At 35.3% G+C, this 23,901-nt stretch overlaps 1 protein-coding gene across 2 annotated transcripts in view; it reads left to right on the forward strand.

Moving 5' to 3' along the window:
* kto (mediator complex subunit kohtalo) overlaps positions 1-23,901 on the forward strand; it is a 212,389-nt gene that overhangs the window by 86,752 nt on the left and 101,736 nt on the right. For both annotated transcript variants that reach the window (XM_081769676.1, XM_081769675.1), the window contains exons 13-17: positions 3,992-4,248; positions 8,950-9,045; positions 15,543-15,692; positions 20,531-20,681; positions 22,423-22,569. In XM_081769676.1, coding sequence (XP_081625802.1) covers positions 3,992-4,248; positions 8,950-9,045; positions 15,543-15,692; positions 20,531-20,681; positions 22,423-22,569 — 801 coding nt within the window. The remainder of the gene's footprint in view (positions 1-3,991; positions 4,249-8,949; positions 9,046-15,542; positions 15,693-20,530; positions 20,682-22,422; positions 22,570-23,901) is intronic.

A 23,901-nucleotide genomic window follows, 5' to 3' on the forward strand; every position in this document is an offset into this window, starting at 1 on the left:
TAACGAACCTCTAAATACAAGTAATTCATTTTTTTTTTTATTAGCTGACAAACTTAAGTAAAATAATTTTTAATCTTAACATGTTAAAACAATACATATTTCAGCTATGATCCAGCCGGCCTTATGTTGGTTGGAAAAAATGTAAAACTCAATTTAAGCCCAAGTTTGGCATCAAGGTTTAAAATTATTTTTTGATGAGAGGTTGGTCACTGTTTGGTCACTTTTTCATGTGCTTTTGGTCGCTTTTTGGTCACTTTTTGGTCACTTTTTCATGTGCTTTTGATCACTTTTCAACTATTTAGAAGAGATCAGACCACTATGAGCCCTGTACATATCACCCACTTTTAAATCGCCGGTAGTTCAGCTTAAGACCTTTCGAGTTTTTTATATATAGGGTGTTCTAAAAATGACAGCCACGGACAACAGAGCACTATTATTCAGATCAAAATAAAGTAAGAATGCTATAAAATGATATACCCTCCCGGGGCCTCCTTCAGCTGCTATGCGGAATCAAAATTTCAATACGTGGCAACATCGCAGATTAAGTTGGAACCATTAATATTGCTTCTCGAATCCATGAAAAAGATACGTCGGTTGTTAACGCTAATGAGTGGTGCTAGCGGCAACGTCTATTGATTTTAACTGCCATCTAAAGAGAATCGATGTAACTATTTGATGGATTGGTAGATGTTCTCTGAGGTTCTTTATCTGCAATATTGCCACATAGTGTACTTCGCGTCTTCAGACGAGGGCCCGAAAGGTACTGTATATAATTGTATATATTTTTCGCTTTATTTTGGCTCGTAAAATAATTCTCTGTAGGCCATGGGCGTCATTTTTAGAACACGCGATATATATATATATATATATATATATAAGGTTTAACGCACGATGATAATGAGATGGATGATAATGTGGGACTGACCTACCATTTGTATGAGCTCAAAGCAGTCACGTTCTTGAATTATTGTCGAGATTTTCAGACTAACTTGTGATATTCTTTAATGCTCAGTGACAGAAAGGACAGGTTTGTACAATCATTTTTGCAAGAAGCAATATATGTGTGATAATTGTACAAAATTAGCTTGTAACGAAAAAATGTCCAAAGATTATATAAAGGTAACCAAGAAAGTTCTGTCGTTTTTCCACCCACAATCTTCGAACATCGATATGTCACGTAAAACGTACCTGGAAAATCAAAAATAGTCCCCATCAGCATCGACGACCTTTTGCCAATGTTCCGGAAGGCCATGGATTCCATCGCGGTAGAACTTGGTGGGCCGTGAAGTGAAGAAGGTATCTTGCATCTCTACTAGGGATTTGAACTGGCGTCCTCTAAGGTGATTGTCCAAGGAATGGAACAGGTGATAATCGGACGGTGCAATGTCCGGCGAGTATGGCCGATGCAATAGTGTGTCCCATCCGAGGCGCAGAATGGTGTCTCGGGTTATCCTAGCCACATGGGCTTAGCATTGTCCTGTAAGAGGAGGACCCCTTTGCGATTCAGAATTGCTGGCTCCAGAGTTTTGAGTTTTTCTTGAACACGGCTCAATTGCTGATAGTATACAGTTGCATTGATGCTCTGACCAGCTGGTAGCAGTTCCCGATGCACGATGCCGCGAGCAATCCACCAAACACACAGGAGGACCGTCTTCTGGTGCAGTGCTGGTTTCGGCTGTTTTGGAACTGGTTCATGGGATGCTAACCAATGATGATGGTGCCGTGGAACTTCGTACAGGACCCACTTCTCATCATATGTCAATACCCTGTCCAGAAATGGCTCTTTCCTGAGACGAGACAACAAAGAAACACAGGTGTCTGCTCGCGTTGCCTTCTCTTCCGGAGTCAAATCATGTGGAACCCATCGACTCAACTTGTAGTGCTTCCCAAGTTAATGAAGGTGGTGCCGAATGATTTCTCCATTCACACTGAGTTGTAGTCCCAGTTCCTCATATGTCTGGCCACTGTACGCCTCAACTACTGCCTGAAGATCTTCATTCTCTACATGTAACTGTAAAAATTCATGTGTAGTTTTCGATAAAATGGAGAAAAACTAGTTTCTTTGTAAACCTAAAATTAATGCTGTACGAAAAACCTGCCATTTATTGAAGAGAAACTTATACTGAAATTTATTCTGTGTCAGCTGTTTAGTGTGACACCAACAAAGCGACAGTACTTAATATGGTTAATGAGTTGTAGTCTAAAATTATCATGAAGTCTTAAATTTTCGTTTCCGTTTAACTAGAATATTGTCCAAAGATAAGAGGTATGTTAATCGATAGATCACATTAAGCTAAACCAAATAACATGCTTATAAATAATTCTCATGTGTAGTTTTCGAGAAAATCGAAAAAAACGAACTTTTTGTGATACTAAAAAGTATGTCATTCGTTGTTAGTAGTAACTGACAGTTTTATTCTACTGTAAGAAAGTGTTGTTTGTTTACGCACTGTGTATATAGCAAAACATTCTGTTGTCTTGCAGATATACGAGGGGGTATCGTAAAGTTTTAATTATCATAGTAAAAAATCTGGATACAGGGATTGTTGTGATTTGTAGTTCTGAACCCTCTCTATGTAGTCACTACTAAGATTTACACATTTCTCCCAGCGTTCCTTAACTTTACGAATACCGTCATTGTTGAAGTCTGCATTGTATATAACATATTGTGCTTTATACTACTATTCCACCTCATGAGTGACGTCATCTGTGTTAAAATGGCGACCACACAACGTATTATTCATTTGGGGAAACAGGAAAAGGTCACTGGGTGCGAGGGTCGGGAGAATAAGGCGGATTCTGCAATACCTGGAAGCCACACACCCTTGTTTTGTCGACAGCAACTTCAGATGAATGAGCTGGTACTTCTGAAAAGATGTCAACAAACGAGGAACCCAGTGTGCAGATACCTTAGACATGTGAAGTTCATCATGGGTAATTTTCCGCACTACCATAACTGAGACCAGTCTCATTCATAATCGTTTGGATGGTTATACGTCTGTCTTTGAGGATTAAACACTCCACTTTTTTCACAGTGGCCGCATCGTCCATCAGAGATGGTGTTCTAGGTCTTGGGTCGTCTGTGAGGGACATATGACCAGTTCAGAATTTCCTTTTCCACTTTACAAGGGTGCCATAAGATGGACAATCATCGCCATATACAGCCTTCATCTCGTCATGAAGTTCTCTGGCATTATTACCCTTCAAATGCAGGAACTTATAACACTACGAGCCTCAGTTTTACCCATCTTGCATCTTGGTCATTTTTGGCACACCCTGTAAAAAGATAACAATAGTTAGGAGCTAATTTTCTTAACATCGTGCTCTTAAAAATCAAACATAACACTGACAAAAATTTCATCGTCATATCTTAATAACTTCCTGGTGATGATTAAAACTTTACGATACCTCCTCGTATTTATTATTATTTGTCTTTTTCTAATGGTAAGGCACGTACCCTTTACGCATCATAATTGATTCAATTTAGTCTTTCGCTCAGAAAGTGGAATTATAACCAACCGTAAGAAATGTAGAAAAAAATAAACAATCGACTATAATTTGTAGGCAAAAGTTATCACCTTCGTTATGCTTAGAAATTATTATTAGGATCAAGTCTAGGAAAGTCAGGTGGGCAAGTCATATAGATAGAATGAAAGAAAGTAGGAACGCTTTCAAAGTTTTAACTGGAAATCCAGTCGGAAAACGACCATTAAGAAGACTTAGGAACAGATGGGAGGACAATATTAAAATTGATCTCGGAGTAATAGGAATACAAAGTAGAAACACAGGATCCATTTGACGAAAACAATTGAACCTCCGGGTTCCATAGGTCATAGAGCTAGCTAGTTAGTATGATTTTTAAAAAAAAAAAATTAAAAAGAAAATAGTCGAAGATCTGTAAAATCATACTTGTTATTGTGAAAACTTTCTTTGCCTGTACATTTTCTCATGGCTGTAAATATAACCACCATTTCAAACTTTTGTTTTGCAGAAGAAAATCCGTCAGCACAAAACCGTGCAGTATTTGCCAACTTAGTTCTGCTGTTTTACGAATTAGTTCGTCACGATGTGTTTTCTCACGATGCATACATGTGTACCTTAATTTCACGAGGGGACCTGATTACCAATCCTGTAGCACCAGCGAAACCAGCAACACCTGGTGTTAGTGATTTAAAGACTGAACCGAAGGACGAGGATAACTCTCTATTCCCGGGCATAGACTTGAAACCAGCCAAACTAGAACCTCAGGTAAGATAGTTTGTATATTTATTTAAAAACTCTGTTTAGGGTTCTCGTTTATTTTTAGTCTGTTTGGTTAGCCATGAAGAAATAATCCCTGTTGATTTACCCTTTTTACACTGTTTTCAATGTAAAGAACCAAGAATCAAGATCAGAATTTGGGTTTATCTGTTGCTTATAAAGTACTATGATACGGGTACATAAAGCGTGAAAAAAAAAAAAAAAAAAAAAAAGGCACATAGCTGAAATCTTTTGAGCATCAAATTTCAAATGTGCTCCATTGACGTTTAAGCACTTCAGCATCCTTTTCCGAAATTCCAAAATTTCAGATTGATGTTCTTCATTTGGAATAATCTAAATAACTAAACACTCATTTTCTCTTTTACGTAGGGAATATTTCAAGATTTGTTTTCAGCGTATATTTTTATGGATCCCTTTCCCTCCTACTCACACACCAAACCTTTGCAGACAACCAAAAGTCGCGGAGCATCAAATCTGCAGGGCGAAAAATGAGTCTCATGCTAGTAATCCATGAAACACTGAATTGTTCTTCCACATAAATTTTCATGTGGACTTCGAAGCCGAATGTTGCCTCATTTTATTGAAAGTAAACTGCATTAATTTCTCTGTTTAATTGTGAAATTAGAAATGTTTCCAACATTTGCAAATGCACATTTTCAGTGTCTCCACGAAGAAGAATAGGCCTATTTAATTGTCTTTGAAAATGGCGCATCACATATTAATCTTGGAATTGTCCTGTTCATGAATTTCAACTCATGTGGAAGCCTCTGTGCCCAAATTACACATTTATGTATAATCATCATATCCTACACATCAAAAGTTGCTTCATCTGAAAACACATTCCCAATACTGTGGGATTATTTTGTATCTAGTTAAGCATCATTAAAAAAAAAAAAAAAAAGAAAAAAAAAAAGAAAAAAAGTCATATGACCCCGCGCAGTGTAGTCGCTAAGATGCTTTTGCCTTTGGTGTTTGCAGGCTCTGGTTCGGTAGGGGCACTCGGTCGAAAAAATGTAAAAGCTTTTCAGGCCAGGCATCCTAAGTTTTTTTTGGGGGGGGAGGAGGGAAGGGGGGTATATCAGCTGCTTGTTTTTGAGATATTGCCATTTACAGAATTTTAAATTATCATGTCCATTTACTTTCTGTTTGGAATCTATGATGCTGCTTTCAAATTTGGTAGGACGTACAAAAACACCTTGTGTAGTCTGAAATCGTAGTATCCATAGTCACACATCGTTGCGAAACTAGCTGAAACAACAAAGGAATGCTTCTTATAGGTTTACTTTGATCTCATGGCGGACTTAACATTGTCTGAATTGAGCTATTATTACCCTTATTGTAATTCAATAATGTCAAAAATGACTTCTAAACGTTAATATTAAATCTGCAAAGAAGCAACTTTTGTTTTGAAATTTGTCATCCTGGGTACGTATTTCAAGTAAAGTGACAGGAATTGCAAAATTATGCATTGCTGTACTGTATCATTGAATGTAAATTTGTACTTTCCAGCACAATAAATAATGATGAATGTTTCGAGTGTAATAAAATCTTTGCGCAAATTTGAAAATGTATTCCAAGTACATACTTATAAATACAGATCCTACTTCAACTGACTTACGAAGTAGACATTTGCAGTTGGGTAGTTTCAATTCATCTTAAAATCATCGCACTTGTCTAGTCCATACTTTTTTTTTTTTTTTTTTTTTTTTTTAAATCTAGAAGTATCGAATCAAACTTTTGTTCTAAAATAAATGAGTAATAAGTAACTAATATTATTTTTCATATAACAGTTTTTGAAATACTTCCACATTTGTCTTGTACGTGGCATTAAATAGTTAAGAAAAGTAAGAATCGTAGTGTGTTAAATTTTCAATATTCTGATTTTCGAGTTATTTTGCAACTTAAAAAAAAATGAAAGAAAGTAAAGGATAAAACCAAATTAAAATAAAGGCAAAAGAGGCGAGGAATTGCGTTATCCTTCGTGCCTCATGTTGTGGTTGTAACAAAGATGAAATCAAATGGTCGTGAATATTTATTAGTATTTTTTTTTTTTCTGGTCGATAAAATCAACCTGCTCTCATGTACACAAGTGCAATCCAAATGTGACGTGTTCATTTATTTATCTATCTACCTATATATTGTCTCTTAAAAGTATCAACCTTTGTGATCATACGACTATTTTTTTCTTCCTTTCTTTAAAAATATCCGAACCAAAACTGATTGCTATTATAATATCATCAAGCCCTGGCGAATATTCCTTTTCGCATTGTTTGTATACGAAAAACACGAGACTATTTTAACTTGTTCGTGTGTGACTTCTTGATATCGGATCGCGAAATAACATTAATATCTATGTAATGCTTTTCGATTGTACACTCATGTCCAAAATTATTGTCGTATGTCTATAAATATGTTTTTGTACGAATATAAATTGATAACGAATTCGCTCGGTACTTTTTATAATGTTAGTGTGTGTATAATCGGCAAAGACATGTATGTGGCAAATTTCATGTGAAAAGAGCAGTAAATAAGAACAATAAAACGAAAATATAACTTTCTAGTCCATTTAGCAACATTTTGTTTTACTCATTCTAATTTTCGTATTTATAATTCTTTTCCTATGAAATTTACCACAAATATACGTTTCCCGATTATACACATAGTAACAGTATTAAAAATACCCTGTAAAATCATTGTCAAATTATATTCTTACAAGAAGACAATTATAGATATGCGACAATCATTTTGGACATGAGTGTATATCTCGGTTTTTCGAACTTTTGTTTAATAGGTTATAAATATTATGATGCAAGTTTTATTATAACAGGATATTTTGGGACTTCTACTCAACATATATTCTTATCTTACCCCTACCATCGTAGTTTTTCTGCAGGTTTCTTTCCTGTTGTTATTGTCAAATTTTTCACTTGATATAACTACTAAATGAATTTAACCGAAAAAGATACGCTATTTCATCGTGAAGGCGAATCGGAGAACATTTCTTTATGAAGCGCGTAATTTGTTTTGAAATGAAACTGTTATATCATTCTAGTTATAACACAATACCATGAAATATCGTATCATTTTAATTATGTTCATTAAATTGCTATAACGAGAAGACAATGACAGCGGGCTGAATGATGTTACATTAATAATCTATTTCTGCAAAATAAAATAAGAAAATAAAAGAAAACAATTCGTATTAGGTTGGAGCCCCAAACCCCCCTATATAACATAAATAGGAGTTTACCTGCAGCAGATACGATATAAATATAGTATGCAAACCAAGACTTACTATCGAAAAGCAGTGCTTAGATTTGAAAAGAAATCTAAGCACTATTATCAACAAGCAATGAAATGAAATGAAATCTGAGTTTTACGTCCCTCGGTTATGCCGGTTAGGCTAAAGGACACGGTGATGATGAGTAATGAATGAAATGATGGAATGAAGAAAGTGGGAGGAAACGGGAGAACCCCGAGGAAACCCATGCACACGGTGTTTGTCCACCGCAAAGTTCAGTTGGCGGGGGCTGGGATCGAACCCGGGACCCCAAGCACCAGAGATGAACGCTCTACCACTGAGCCACCGCGGCCGTATCAAAGAGCAGTACTGTTCCATCAGCTCATTGGAACGTAGTGATAATTACTCTTAATGACTGCTCGTATATAAGCAATACTAAAAAGAGTATTATACAACAAGGGTGAAAGAACATTTAAAAGAATCGTCATGATAATGCTAAAGTTAAATTTTACAGAAGGTAGAAAATAATTTTGAGAGATAAAGAAGAAAAGTTTCGGGTAGAAGAACACTTAAACCACAGCTTACTTTGATTTCGGAACATTTGAATAGTAGATGATAGAGAAGAAATAATGCGTTTATATAGGACAAAAAAGAACTTATTTACGAACTGATATTGACATTGATATTATGACCAGTTGATTTCATCTTGCCACACCGTAAAACGAAGAACAAGGAAGCTTTTATGTTTCTAATCTGACAAGTCTTGAATAATACATTACTCCATCTTTTTTACCGATAGTTTGTATTTGGTTTTGTCCCATCACCCTCTCTCGTAATGAATAATTGCAAGACAACTCAAAAATCGGAATTGAAATCAATCTAGAATGACAGGAACAAGATTCTTGTTCACATAATAGTACGTTTCTGCACACACAGATTAAAACGAAAAGAATAAAGGCAGATTAACTAGATCAGATCACAAAAAGGAAATTACTCAGCTGCATCCATAGTTACGTGGTTTTGAAATATATAGGTAATGTTTCGAAATTAGATTTGTTCGTCAAGAAAGAAGAAAAAATACAGCTATATTATTATTATTTCGTTTTTCTGTATGATTCCTTCGTTATAGTAATTTTAAATTCGTGTATCACATTTACTTTTTATACTGTGTAAGTTTTTTTCTTCTTTTTTTCTTTTTTAAAATTCCATATAGAAGAAATGAGTGTTTATCGTATACCTGATCTGTTACGTCAAATGAGTAGCAACCCTCAGAAGCTAGAGAAAACCGGCTTTCTTTGTTTTGTTTCAACTGTATAGTTAATATATGTTTGAAACATGAAGGTATTACAAAGTCAGTGTGTAGTTAATATTTGCGCTAACAATTATTTACCCTATAGAATTTGCTAGAAGTATTTCCTTTTACAATCCCGCTTTCTGCTTTTCTCCAGGACCATGTTCGTAATATGGATTATGATGATAGCAAGATTGATGACGATCTGGATAAATTACTTCAGCATATAAAAGAGGAGCAGCAAAACAGCATGGTAAACTATGATAACGTGAAGTATTCCTTTACATTAATATTGTGAAATTTAATTTTAATATGTTACTATTCCCATGTGTACATGAGATAAAACATGAAGATAAAACAAATCAGATGTCGAATAAGCTTTCATTTAGCTTATCAGCAATTAAAAAGTTTAGTTTGTTGTTAGTTTTGTTAGCAGTGAAGTGTAATTTCAAATACAGATTTATATTTTGTAACGACTACCTTTCCAAAGACGTATACAAATTCCTTTTTGTCTTGACAGATATTTCCAGTTCATATCTATTTATCTGTCTCTCTTATCAAGAAGGAAGTAAGAAAATAGTCTTTTTGAAACAAGTTCAGTGATCAAAATTTAATGGCGCAAAAAAAAAAAAAAAAAAAAAAAAAGCTTTACTACTTTTAAAAAAAAATCAAGACAAACACACTCAGCATAATCTATACTCACATTTTTGAACGTGAAATACGAATTCAGCTCTAACTAACGATAGAGATTTTCCTTAAGCTCATTTGCTATACAGAAGTCGTATTTTTGCTGGAGTAAATTCTTTCCTAAAATGTTTGGTTTTAAAGAGAGTTCGATCCCATAATTTCTCAGAAAGCACGTTTTCTCAGTTAAACCCTGAAAGTAAGGGTTTACCGTGTAAAGTATATTTTTCACGTATATTTTTCAGCAGTTGCATGGAATTCCTGCAGACCTCGACAGAAAAACCTCTTGATCGATCTTGTTCGAAGTTTAAAATTTTCAGATTTTCAGCTTTCTGTACTATCGAAACAGATTTTTCAGAATATTGAGAAATTTTTGTATTTGACGATTTCAATATCGGATTGAAAATTAAGAACAGATCAACGTGCGTTTTGGAAAAAGTACCAACCAAGAGTACAAAGAATCAGATAATACGCAGAGAAGGATGACCATCGCGTACTACAAAGAAAAGAACACTGCAGTGAACCGTGGTTTGTTTTCAAATTTTCGATGTGGAAATACATGCTTTGAGGTATTTCTGTTAACTGGCAGACGCTGATCGAGAATCAGGAAGAAGAGGTTATTGTTGTTCTCTAAGAGGTAACAGAATATACAGTTAGAATTGCTGATGGAATAGTTAAAATGACAAAGTGAAAATGATTCAAAGCATCAGAAGTGCAAGCATTTTGTACGCTTCAGGAGCTTTCTACTTTCTCCTGAAGCGTTGGTCACGGAGGATTAAAACAGCAGAAAGAAAAATTTTAAGAATCAGAAAGATAACATTATGCAACACGAAATCCGTCCTTTACATGAAAATATGATTTTCTTATGTATTTTCGCATGAGAAAATCGTGGTTAAGATGAAAATTGTTGCATATGTAATATACCTTAAAGTATACTCTCATTTAAAAACCATCCAAGTGACAATTTTTCTTCTTTACAGAAAAAAAAATACGCTCTTTAAAGAGGGGTTCTCCTCATGCCCCAGTTTTCTCCTACCGCATACGAGTCTTTTTCTGTATTATAATAGGAAGCACTAGTTTCTCATATTTCTCCTAACTTTTTATCTTCATTTGAGGTAGTAGCCCATTAATATCTAATAATAAACGAGTTCAGATTTTTGTTGCCTACATCTGCTGAATTATGTTCTAGCATTTGAGTAATTTTTTTTATTCAATTGTATTGTTATTTGCTGAGTAGTGTGTCGTATAGAGTGATCGGATTTGCCGCGTTGTGTATTTTTGTGGTAGTGTGTGCTGTGCATCTGGATTTCAAGAAAATGTTGAATAATTGTACACCTTTAGTTAAAAAGGGTTATGAACTGTACCTTAGCTATAGGATTGGAGACTAGGGTATGTCTTGTGCCCCCGACATATGTTGCAGTACATGTTCCAGGAATTTGAGAAACTGGCTACAAGAAAAACGTAGTTCTATAAAATTTGCTGTTCCTATGATTTGGCGCGAACAAATAGATCATGTACTGACTTACTTTTGCTTGACAGATATAAAGGACTTTTCCTCTAAACATCAGATTCGCCCCCTAATTTAAAGTCTGCTATTCGACCAGTTCCCCGTAGTGAAGATATTGCAGTACCTAAAGCTCCAGAACATTATACTATTGATTCAGAAGATGACATCTCAGACATTCCAAGCAAAGGGGAAAGTGTAGACTTTCGCGCATCTGCATCCCAGTCAACGTCATCTTACTTGATCACACAAGAAGAGCTTAACCATCTTATACGAGACTTGAATCTTCCTAAAAGAAAAGCGGAAGTGTTGGGCTCCGGGCTTCAAGGTTGGAATCTCTTAGCTCAAGATATTAAAATCAGTTTGTTTATGAAAAGACAAAGTCATTTTGAAAACTAGTTTGTTGAAAACGGAGGCATTGTTTATTGCAAAGCTGTTGATGACTTATTTCAGTCTTTGGGACATGAACATAATCCGAGTGGTACTTATTGACAGCTCGAAACTAAGTCTGAAGGCAGTACTTCTCCATTTTGGAAATGTTAATCCATTTGTTTCTGTAGCATACGCGGCTCATACAAAGGACGTATGAAGTTATATGTGCAATATTGGACTTCATTGAATATAAAAAATTCAAATGGCATGTGTGGAGGGACTTGAAAGTTATTGGTATTTTCACAGGAATGCAACAAGGATACTCAAGTAGTGTTGTCTTTTTATGTGAGTGGGACAGCCGTGACAAAGTAAACCACTACTCCTTAAATACTGGTCTCAAAGACAAGATTTCATTCCTGGCACCAGGAACATATCTCGTAAACCAATTGTGAACCTTCAAGATGTATTTTTGCCACTATTACACATCAAACTTGGGTTGATGACAATTTTTGTTAAAGCACTAGATATAGAAGGTATTGGTTTCACGCACCTTAAGGAGAAATCCATAAACTTAAGGATAAGTATTTGTTGGTCCACAGATTAAAACAGTCATGTAGGATGAAGACTTTGAAACTAAACTCTCTGAAATTGGCTTGAATGTCATTTAAACCGGTATGCTCAGGATTTCTTGGGAATGTAAAAACTAAAAGTTATGAAGCTATTATTAGTGACACGATGCAGAGTTTTCAACTCATGGGCTGCAACATATCATTAAAATTACACTTTCTGCACTCACATGTTGAGTTTTTCCCTCAAAACTTCCACGTAGTAAGTGATGAACACGTAGAACGGTTTCATCAGGACATTGTCATATTTGAAAAGCGTTACAGTGGAAAATGGACTGAAAGTATCTTGCTGAATATTGCTGGTCGATCGTCAGAGAGATTTCAGTAGATGTCTACAAGTGTAAGCGACCAAAGAAAATATTTTAAAGAGTAAGTCAACAAAATTTAATGTTAGTACGAGTATAATACGCCTTTTCAGTCTACATTAGATTGTAAATATACGTAAATATATACATTTCGTATGTGTTGCGGTCTGCCCAACAGAAACGTGACGTGGTGGAACATTTTGGTTTCCGCCAATGAATTCAGCACCTGTCATTTAGTTAAAATCACATAATTTCATTTGAAGGACAGAAAAAAGTTTAAATTTGTTGCAGTGTAAAAGGAATGAACTTAACAGGGTAGAGCTGTGCTAGCGACACTTTATCAAAACCACTCGTCACTTGTCAAATCACATTATTTCACAAGATCACTTGTCAAATAATGGAAAACGCGAGTTATAATATTCGTTTCGAAGTTCCACCTCCGTTTCCATTTTTTGACGTGTGATCTTTGGTTTTAGCGAAGTGTCGCTAGTGATTCTTTAATTTTTTTCTGCTATTTTTATCCTCTGTGGCCAAGACTCAGAGAAGAGTCGGAAGCTCGAAAGTACAAGGTGTTCAGGAGATTAATAAATCTGTAAATAGAATGATAATTAGAATTTCTGAGTATGTTTTTCGATTATCTGAAGTTCATAAATTAGTACTTTGTTTAAAATCTGGAAAACTGGGAATATGTGCATGGAAAATATGTAAAGGTGAGTTTTCTAAATTTACGAAAACATGAGACATAGTAAAGCGAATTTTAAAATTATATAATTTTATTTCTTCAGCAGTTTGTGAAAGGCAATCTATTTTGCACATAAATTCAATATATAATTATTTAACTTATCTTTCAAATGGATTTACCTTATTTTTTACGTATTACTTTGTTACATATTATTATTTTCATGCATTATTTGTCCGCACTGATACCGGTTGAATGTTGAATATTCTCTTGAATATTCCAAGTCCCATTATTCTTGTTATTTGGAAATCATACGTTATAAATCATTCTGTCACAGTATTAGTATTTCAAAATTCTAGGTTGTTAAATTGGAAACACGTCCTTCTGTATGGAGTAGATCGTGTGAGAGATGATGCTCCCCATAAGGTGAGAAAAGGTGACGAAAGAAATATGAAGGTTCTTCAACAAGAAATCCAGAATCGATGTTGCCGAATGAAATGAAAACGTTAATTTACAAAAGTGTCCATCATCGCAAAGGCCAGTTGCACCATTACTTCCGTTGATGATTTCAGAGAATATTATTGCCTTCCCAAAAACATATTTAGTAAACATTCCTCGTAAAAATACCATGAAAACTAAATAAATGAAACAAAACTGTTGTAATTTTTTAAATAATTTTTAAATAAATATACAAAATTCGTCTTCGTAAATTATCAGAATATCGCGTTCTAAGTTTGTCGTCAAAGATTCTATCTCTATCGTTTCAAAATCCTTGGCAACAGCACCTTCACTGCACCACGTGTTCTGTCCAATTGTCACCCGCGAGCGATTTAGCTGAGGATCAACTCAACATATGAAATGATCAATGTGGTAAACGGCACGAAATATATACATATTTTACGAGGGGGTATCAAAAAGTTCGCGCAGTCACCTAGAAGAAATCCACTCTGGAGAACTCTGACACCATGATGATATTAGTCCTCTACGTAGTCATCCTGCCTAGAGACACATTTTTGTCAGTGGTTCTTCACTTCCCGTAAGCCCGTTTTGTAAGTCTCCACAGTTCAACCTAAAAAAACGACGTTATCTCTGCTGTCAAAATGGCGTCGTCAGAGAGGACGTTTCATTTCTGGGAAAAGAAGGGAGTCACTGTAATATCCTAATTCAATGTCTTCATCATGGATACATGGGCGAAATGAGCTGGTGCATTGTCTGCCAACAACAACACCCCTTTTGTGACCAATCCACGACGTTTCTTCTTCAGTTCCTCTCGTAAGTTAATCAGGAGATGGGAATAATAAGTACTAATAATAGTTTGCTCCTGTTGTAGGTAATCTGTCATGATGACCCCTTTACAATCCCAGAAAACGGAGAACATCACCTTGGCGGCAGACTTCTGTATTCGTGCCTTTTTAGGGGGGAGGTGGGGTGTTTCCATTGTTTGCTTATTTCCTTTGTTTTTGGGTCATAATGTATATATATATATATACACAGTGGCGGATCCAGAATAGGATCAAGGGAGGGGCTAAACCATAGTTTCCCGCTTTATCCAGTGTAAAAGAGGATTGAAGTCCATTTTATACAGTGTATACCCGAGGGTCAAGAGGGGGCTATAGCTCTTATAGCCCCCACCTTGGATCCGCCCTTGTATATATATATATATATGTAACAACTACAACAACTTACATCCATTGTCACTAATCTGTCGAGAAAGTCCTCTTCATCCACCTCACAGCGATACAACATTTCTCTTGAGCTTCCTCTTCTGGAAAGGTGTTAGCAGTCGTGGCATCCACTGTGCTGTCACTTTCTGAAGATGCAGCTGGTTGAGAATGATATTCCAGGCAGACCTATAACTCATACCAGTTTCAATGGTATTCTCCTGTCTTTCATTATGATTTCAACTTTTTCCGTCAAGGCAGATCATCATCAGTGAAAAATATTCTTCCAGATCTAGAGGCGTCCAGGGTGGTCATGTCCAGTTTGGAATTGCCGTTCCCATTTGGATACTATCTCATAGGATGAGCTTTCATCCCCGTAGTCTTCTTTTCATCTTTTCGTGGATCTGCTTTGCTGATTTCCCGTGAAGATAGAGAATCTTCATGATGGTCCGTGATGCCTCAAGCTTGTCACTCATCGCACCTTCAGTGATTTACCTGAAGGAAAAAAAAGAAAGAAAAAAAAAATAGTTGTTCTACCGAGTCCAGAATTTGCATGGTTAACATAGAGGACCTAACTATAAATTGTATGTCCGAAGGAGTTCGTCCTTGCAGGCGATTGCACGAACTTTTTGATATCACCTCGTATTTAAAAGTTAAAGTAGATTAGAGGTGAGTGTTTTAACTACTTTTTTTTATAAAGCAAATGCTACCTTATTCATCAAGATATTATTTTCTTTCTTTCTTTTCTTTTCTTTTTTCTTTCTTTCTTTCTTTTTTCTTTTTTTTGGAAGAAGGGGAGGGTGATGGAGAGATCAAAGTTAAGCACACTAACATGCATTGTATGTGTAATATTTCACAACATTGGTCTTAATGTTTCCTTTGTATTTGTATTCACTATTGTTTTTTATATAATTTGTAGGACGCTCCAGACTCTCCTAAAGATGATGCTCCTCCTTCTTTAGCAACGGTTGCACCAATTACAACTACGATGGAAGAAGGTGGAGAAAATCGTGGAAGTCGACGTCAATCCCGTCATCTGATTTATACAACGCATTTTCCACTTCCGCAGGTAAGTTACTCGCCACTCATTACTAATAATTCATTATTATTTTAATGAGAAATTTTGGATGTATTTGACGTAATGCTGAAATAATAAGAATGTATAGCGTAATCATTAATGAGGTTTCAGTTGCATTATTATTGCCACCAGATAACTCAGCTGGTAGATGTGTGATGAAAAGCAGTTGAATCTGTGATTAGGCTGATGTCGATGTTCGATGGATCAGAAAAGCATCAATGTCTTTTTATCAGATATTCACATGTCCTGCAAATGAAGTGTCATACCGTTATAATTTTTTTTTAACAACCGAGAGAGAGAGAGAAAGAGAGAGAGTAGATCGATAGGTAGATAAATAGATATAACACTCTTAGGAAACAAAACCGTACAAAGTAGATAAAATCAAAATTTTTACTGAATACCACAAGTGACAAGTTGATTCCTACACAGCATCTTAATACAATGTGGTGTGACGAAATTAGTTAACACTGCGGATATCTTGGAAACGAATTATTTTTATTTTTTATTTTTTATTTTTTAATTAAGCAAATTCCCAGATACAACATAACTTTACCATTTTACACAGGGACATGCTAACAAAAGAAAGAAAAAAACAAGACAACAATAACAACAATATAGAAAAAAAAGAATGTAACAGTAAAACTATTCCGTCAAAACTCGTTTAACTGCTCTTTCAAACACTGGGTAACTCGAAAAAAATGTCCACATCAGTTGTTACTTGATTATAACAGTTTGGTATTCTATAAAAAGGAGACCTCTGTATAATAGCCAACCGAGGACGGGCAAGATGGAATAGGTGGGTATTCCGGGTGATGCGGGAAGGGATTGTTGTCAAAGCATTGGAAAGACCTTAATCCAGCAATGAATCGACAGTTATTGATAATGATATGTATGCGTTTCAAATATAAATAATCCTCACCACTACACTCATGTAATCCCAGTTCTCATTCTTGATATCTGAGCATTTGAGATTAAGAAATAAACGCTTATACCTTGTTCTGAGAAATCATATGTTTAATCGTGTAGCTGTAAGAATTTATGAAAACAAAGATAAACTAAAATTTACTGTTCCTGGGTATAGCTGATTACTGTTATGTCTGGTATAAAAACGGCACTGCAAACTTCAAATATTTTAACAACCGGTTCTAGCGAACCCGTGCAAACCGGCTGAATATCACCACTGGCATTAATCTCATGATAATTTGCTGTCAGTAGCAATTACAGAATACCAAGATTATTCCAGGGACTTTATTGTTAAACCTTGTGTGAGTGATACTAAGAAGTCTGACTTTTTGTATATTTTAAATAATGTAATAATTAGAGCCCATAATAATGTAATAATTAATATAAATAATGTAATAATATTTTGCCAAATATGTACATAAATATGTAAGGAAAAAAGCTAATTATATGTAGTGAAATATGTAGCATTATTCAAATACGTAATATCAAAATATCGCTAAAATATATGTTTTGCTATATAATTTTATTTTTTATGCAATTTGAATATTTAATTTAATTAAGCAAATTTGAAAATGAATTTGCTAAGCTTTCCAATACTTAGGTCATTCATTAAACGTGAAACAAAACGCAGTTCAACTCGAAAAAAAAATATATTTTGAAATATTAGTAGAGGGCATATCAAATATAATAGAAAGTTTTCACAGTGTACTTACCAAAACTATCCTTGCATGGATTTAGGAACGTAGCACTAATATATACACTGCATTCAGTTAAAGCAGTTCGTTGTTTATTTCTAAACACACACTTATTGTATGACAGTTTAAGAAATGTTACATTTTTGTCTAATATTCAAATACAGTCCAAACACTATCTGATGCACTTATTTAGAAAACCAATGCACCACGATATATTTTGCGACGTTTTCAAAAGACATAGAAAGACGCTCGTCTGACATTACATTTTTGTAGGAAGAGAATGACCTTTCAGCGTCATATGATGTCACTGGGGCGTATTTCATGAAGTGAATTTTCTCGGGGGAAATATCATGCAGATTTTCTGTAACTTCTCCACCACTCAGGATTTTACACATACAGAAATGTGACGAACCCAGGGTTCCTTTCCAGCACCCTCTTTAATTTAGCGGCAACATACACACCAGCTTCTTCTTGAACAACATCTAACTTCTTTCTCGCATCCTCCAGGACACTCAGGGATTCCTGAAGCAAGAGTCCAGAAGTTTCCAATTTCTTGATGGTCTCCGGAAGCCAACCAAGATTGTTTGTAATGTACGCAAGCCAAGAAGACATCTTAGGATCAGAAAACGCAGCTTGTGCTTCACGCACGGAAACTGCATTGTCGGCGGAGAAAGAGTACAACGGATTTGACACCCTCAAAATGTTCCTTGTAAAATGTCGCTGCTTCTAGCCAAGTACCCTATCTGGTTAACACCTGCTCGGGAGGGAGAGGTACATTTGGCATACGTTCCTTGAAATAGTGGACTCTTTAAGGAGCTTTCAAAAACACCTTTTTTCCATTGGAAATAAGTTTATTCACGTCAGGGAAGTTGCTTCTTACTTTCTCTGCGACACGTTGAAGTGCATGTGCAGCACAAGTGAAGTGAACTAAGTAGGGGTAGAAAACATTGAGTGCGTTACCTGCCTTTAACATGTACGTTGCAGAGTCGGTGCAGAAAAAAAGAACTTTTTCCTCTTCAACACCACGAGGCCACCCACAGCACTTTCAGACCATCATTTACGAACCTTGTCACGGAAGAATGATTGACACACTCAAGCTCCTTGCAATATATTAAGTACACTGTAAAAAATGAGGTGTTGAAACAACACAAAATGACTACCACTTTTGCGTGTTACTTGTGTGTTAATTCAGCACAAAGACATCGCCTTCCGAGCATACCAGAAATAACTAGTTACTACCTGAGAGAATTTGCATTGGTATTTATCGTTTAATATGAGGAAAACTCTGCGAAATATCTTTGGCACTTCTGCCAAGTAACGAATAATGTTCTATGTTTTCAGTAATCGGTCACAATAATATTATTGTAAACTTCTGAATCGTCTGATAACAGTAACACAGGCAACAGTTTTGCCATCTTATGTTCATATATGCTAAGACACAAGAATAACAGATAAAGAAAACAGATGGAAGCACAACTATCTGTGTAACTGATGAATATTATTGTGACCGATTACTGAAAATATAGAACATTATTCGTTACTTGGCAGAAGTGCCACAGATATTTCGCAAAGCTTTGCTCATATTAAATGATAAATACCAATGCAAATTCTCTTAGGTAGTAACTAGTTATTTCTGGTATGCTCGGAAGGCGATGTCTTTGTGCTGAGTTGACACACAAGTAACACGCTAAAGTGGTAGTTATTTTGTGTTATTTTAACACCTCATTTTTTGCTGTGTAGGATTTGGGATCTAGCTTGCCAACTATTAAGTTCGCTACAAAGCGTCCCAAACTGTCGGTGGTTTCGTCCGCAGCCACCGATATATAGGAATCATGGATCTGAGCGCGAATTGCTTCTACACTTTTGTTGTAGCAAGCATCGAGGTAGTTTCTCCGCAGTGTAGATTCGTCCGAGATATTTCGCTTGCAATACTTCTTCAAGAAATCCCGGTATTCTGGCACTTAAAGCTTGTTCCAAAGAATGTTTGCAGCTACCATTGCACCACACATGTCCGTGAAAAACTCATTCTTCGATGAAGACGATCCCTATCGCATTTGCGTCAAAATAACTTGTTTGTGAGAAGAAGATTCCCGTTTCTTCCGTGTGTGAAGCGCGTTTCATATGTGTTGTTCCAATTGCGATTTCATGAAGCAGTTTATCGTTTTATCACATACTGTACAAATCACCACCTTACCATCAGTTGTAAAAGCATCATCTACAGTAACCCACGATTTTAAGTTAGATGCTATCGATGATGCATCCGGTGCCATGACGAAATATCAATACACAAAACCTCAATTCACGATAAACACGTCCACAAGACACCGTCTGTTCGTATGAAGAAATTTTCCACAGTACGGCTACTTTTGTGTCAGACAGCACGGAGGGATGAAACTGGCAGGGTGACTTTATCCTTGAAAGAGAGACGAAATGAACTGCCTCAAGCAGTGAAATCTTCAATGCCAGAAATCTAAAATTAGGTTTGACCTTCTTCTCCTTCCCCCCTCCCTCCTAAAGTTTGAAATGTAGTGCAGAACGGCAAATTTCTCGGAAATTCCAATAACATTTCTGCAAGTTGTTTTGTATTCCTTATAACATCCACAAGTAGAGAATGATCAGGAATTACAAGAAACTGCTAAACTATGATTTTAACCTCTTGCCATGCCTTGCCATATATAGCACATACCCTTTTTTCACTTTAGCTTTTTTTGTGATTTATCAAAGGCACCAATTGACTGTTTTGTCTGCTGTGTGAGATATTGACGTGTATGAATAAGAAATTTTTGTGTCACCGGGCATGTTCTTTGTGAGTTGTAAGTGTGTCATATATGGTACTTACTTATTTCTGGTCGGAATTAAGTGAAGAATCTAAAATTCAAGTTTTAATTCATTTTTCAAGTTCCCATATGAGGATTTCCAATACTGATTATTTTTTTTTCGCTAAAAGAAAAAATCATGTAGAAAGGGGTTAAGTAAAATGCCTGAAAATATGTAATATTGAGTAAAATACATAAAAATATATAATACAAAACCTAGGTATAGTGATCTTGTTCACGTGATTCATGAAAATTCAAACTTTTTTCGGAATTACGTACACGGGGGAAAAATACGTAATTACATATAATCCGGGCTCTAGTAATAATGTTTTACTAAGTAGTATTTTATTTACAGGATGATTCTTCTAGCCACGACTCAAATCAGAGACACGTTCTTCTGTATGGAGTAGGTCGTGTAAGAGATGATGCTCGCCATGTGGTGAAAAAGATGACGAAAGAAATATCGAAGCTATTTAGCAAGAAATTTAGTATCGATGTTGCCGAAGGTAAAAAGAATTAAATACTAATATTAAATTCAAAGATCAATTCGTAAAAGTGTGCATCACCGCGAAAGACAATTCCTCCAGTACTTTCTTTCTTGTTTTGGGAGAGTATTACTCCTTCTTCAAAAATATATTTAGGAAACACTTTTTTGCAAAAATACCACAGAAACTAAATAAACGAAACACAGAACTTATATAGTTTTAAAAATGTTTAAGTAATTATACAAGATTTGTCGTTTATGACAACCAGTTAATGCCCTTATGTACACTCGTGTCCAAAATTATTGTCGCATATCTATAAATATGTTGTTGTAGGAATATAATTTGATAACGAATTCGTTCGGTGTTTCTTATAATGTTAGTATGTGTGTAATCGGCAAAGACATATATGTGGCAAAAGAGCAGTAAATAAGAACGATAAAACGAAGAACGATAAACATGTCCATTTCGTAACATTTTGTTTTAGTCATTCTAATTGTCGTATTTGTAACTCTTTTCCTATGACATTTACCACAAATATACATTTCCCAATTATACACATAGTAGCAGTATTAAAAGTACCCTGCAAAATCATTATCAAATTATATTCTTACAATAAGACAGTTATAGATATGCGACAATTATTTTGGACATGAGTGTACATAATCATTAAAAAATTCTCCCTCCTAGCACCCACAGCTATTGCGTTTTGTCTAGGAATCCATATCTTTAATATTTCAGTCCACTCTTGGACTTTAGTCACGAACAATCGCTTCAAAAGCTAGAAACACTAATTAAACATTACGTTCATTGCTTTGCCTTGTAACAAAATGAAAGCACGTATTGAATAAATAAATAAATAAATAAATAAATAAATAAAAATTACGTATGTTTAGCACTGTAAGCTTCGAACTATGTTCATTTACTCTTAGAAATTCAGGTAAGTACAATCAGATGACTAGCCGTAATTATGTAACAAAATCTGTTCGCATTACCACTTCTCATGTCAAGAAACTTCCTCACATGAGTTCATTGAACATATCACTTAACTGAAATAACTAACATACATTGTGTTTTTTCTTTTGTTGTTTCAAATACTTGGTTATATTTTATTACAGGACAAAACAATAAAAATGATGTTTAATTAGTGTTTCTAGCTTTTGAAGTGATTGTTCGTTACCGAAGTCCCAGAGCGGATTTAAATATTGAAGACATGGGATTCCTAGACAAAACGCAATAGCTACGGGTGTAAGATGAGGCTTTTGAGTTATCAGAATATCGCTTCACAGGAAACAAACAGCCCATGAAAATTTGACACCATTTTATAACCCTATGATCAGTAGCTCCACTATCACACCACTTCGATTGTGCATATAATGAATGAATAATATGTTCAAACTTGATGAAACATGAATTTTTGAATGATAATACAGTTCCAATTCTTGTCAGGATTACTTTAATGTTACGTATATTTTTTTATTGGCATCTTGTCATATTATGTCTCATACTATAGTTGTCTAACCCACTTAGAAAGTACTTAGAAGAATGACATGTGAGAATTTTTCTTTCCTAATATTTCTTAATTCAAGTAGGCGTAAATTTTAATATCTTGGTGACACTTTTTATCAAAGTCTGATGTATTAGAAAAAAAACTGCAAAAATTATCGTAAATAAATAGATAAAAAAATATACAGTAAACTGTAGTGTATATATCTATATAATGCATGTCTTAAGGGCTTGAACTAATAATTTATTTCCTTTTCAGGAGGAAAAGTAAAGAAACATTCTCGGGGAGAATTTAACTTCGAAGCTACAACGCAAAAGTGCCAAAGTTTGTCATTTTTTGACCAACATGTTGTGACTATGCAGTGTGCAGTTACTGTAGTTGAGATGTTGAGTTCATTCGCTGGTGGTAAGTACATTGTAGTTCTGTATTCCTAGTAATAAACGGAAAACGTCTCAGTCTGTGCGTCACGCTAATAGATGTCGCTAGCTGCGTTATCGGATGATTAAACTGTGCAAGTAATTTGCCGATTTATAACTATTGTGACAATTTAATTTAATTGCAACTTAAAAGCTGTGTTGTTTCAATTTAATTATGTTTTAAAATTAATATGTTAAATAACCAATTAGAGCTTTAATTAAGCATGATTTTAACATATAGTATGCAGCGGGTCGATGCACAGACGGAATAATTGGTTTATGGCACAGAAACAATTCAGCAAATTATGAATTATTTGTCAACCGTTCAAACAATATTATATAACGAGTCTTTATAGTGCAAATTAAGATTAGCTGTAATATGAACTTTTAAAAATGAAACGAATTGATCATTTAGTTTTCAATTACCGTGATCTGTATCATAGGTTATAGGTGAATGCAAGTAAGAATAGAATTGGTGAAGTGATCGCGAGGGCTCGTGAAGCCCGACCTAGATTTACCAATTTCAGCCCTTAATAGAACACGAGGCTGTGTCCCGGTCATCAACTCCCACCCATGAAATTTTGCCACTGTCGTTTCTCGCGTTTTACGTAGAACATCTCCTGAGGGTACAGTGTTGTCGGATTACCGCTAAGTTTCGTTTTGTTACTAATGTTGTGGTCGTTATTTGATATTTTTGCTATTATTATTGTTACCATATATTCGAATAATTGTTAGTGTTATAGCTCTTTAAATGCTTTTTTTCTCCGCTCGTTTGCCATGTCTCCTAACTTTGACAACTTTGTTGGTCAGAGTGACACTTCTGCAGTTTCACTTTTTCTCAAGTGTGCGTTCGGAAGGCAACACCGCAGTGAGGGAAAGCGGTTCTATGATTTGTGTAGACCCAAAGCTTTACGAGTCGTCGCGGTGACTATAGAAACACCCAAAGAAAGTTCAGAACAATGGTGGTCAGAAGAAAATGTTTTTACCACTTTCACTCCTGGAAGTAGTTAGATAATTGCTAATAAAATTGAGTTTCTTAATAAAAGATCTTGGGGTTTTCATTTACAAATTAAGCTTTGTTAAGTGTCTCTCTTCCTAACTTACGATTGAAAAATCAAGAGAGAGATAAGAAAAATTTTGTTCGTTTATTGAAGTTTAGCGCCCCTTTTCAGCAGCAAGATTATATGAGACGTCGACCTACAGCAGTTTAAGGTGGAATCCGAACACAATAATGTATTCAAATATCAAGACTCACACCAGGAATCGAACCTGGGTCCGTGCACCAAAGATGCGCGCGCTAACCACTAGCTTGCAGGAAGGG

Source organism: Thermobia domestica, chromosome 8, assembly GCF_964235325.1.
Source record: "Thermobia domestica chromosome 8, izTheDome1.hap1.1, whole genome shotgun sequence".
Lineage (NCBI taxonomy): Eukaryota > Metazoa > Arthropoda > Insecta > Zygentoma > Lepismatidae > Thermobia > Thermobia domestica.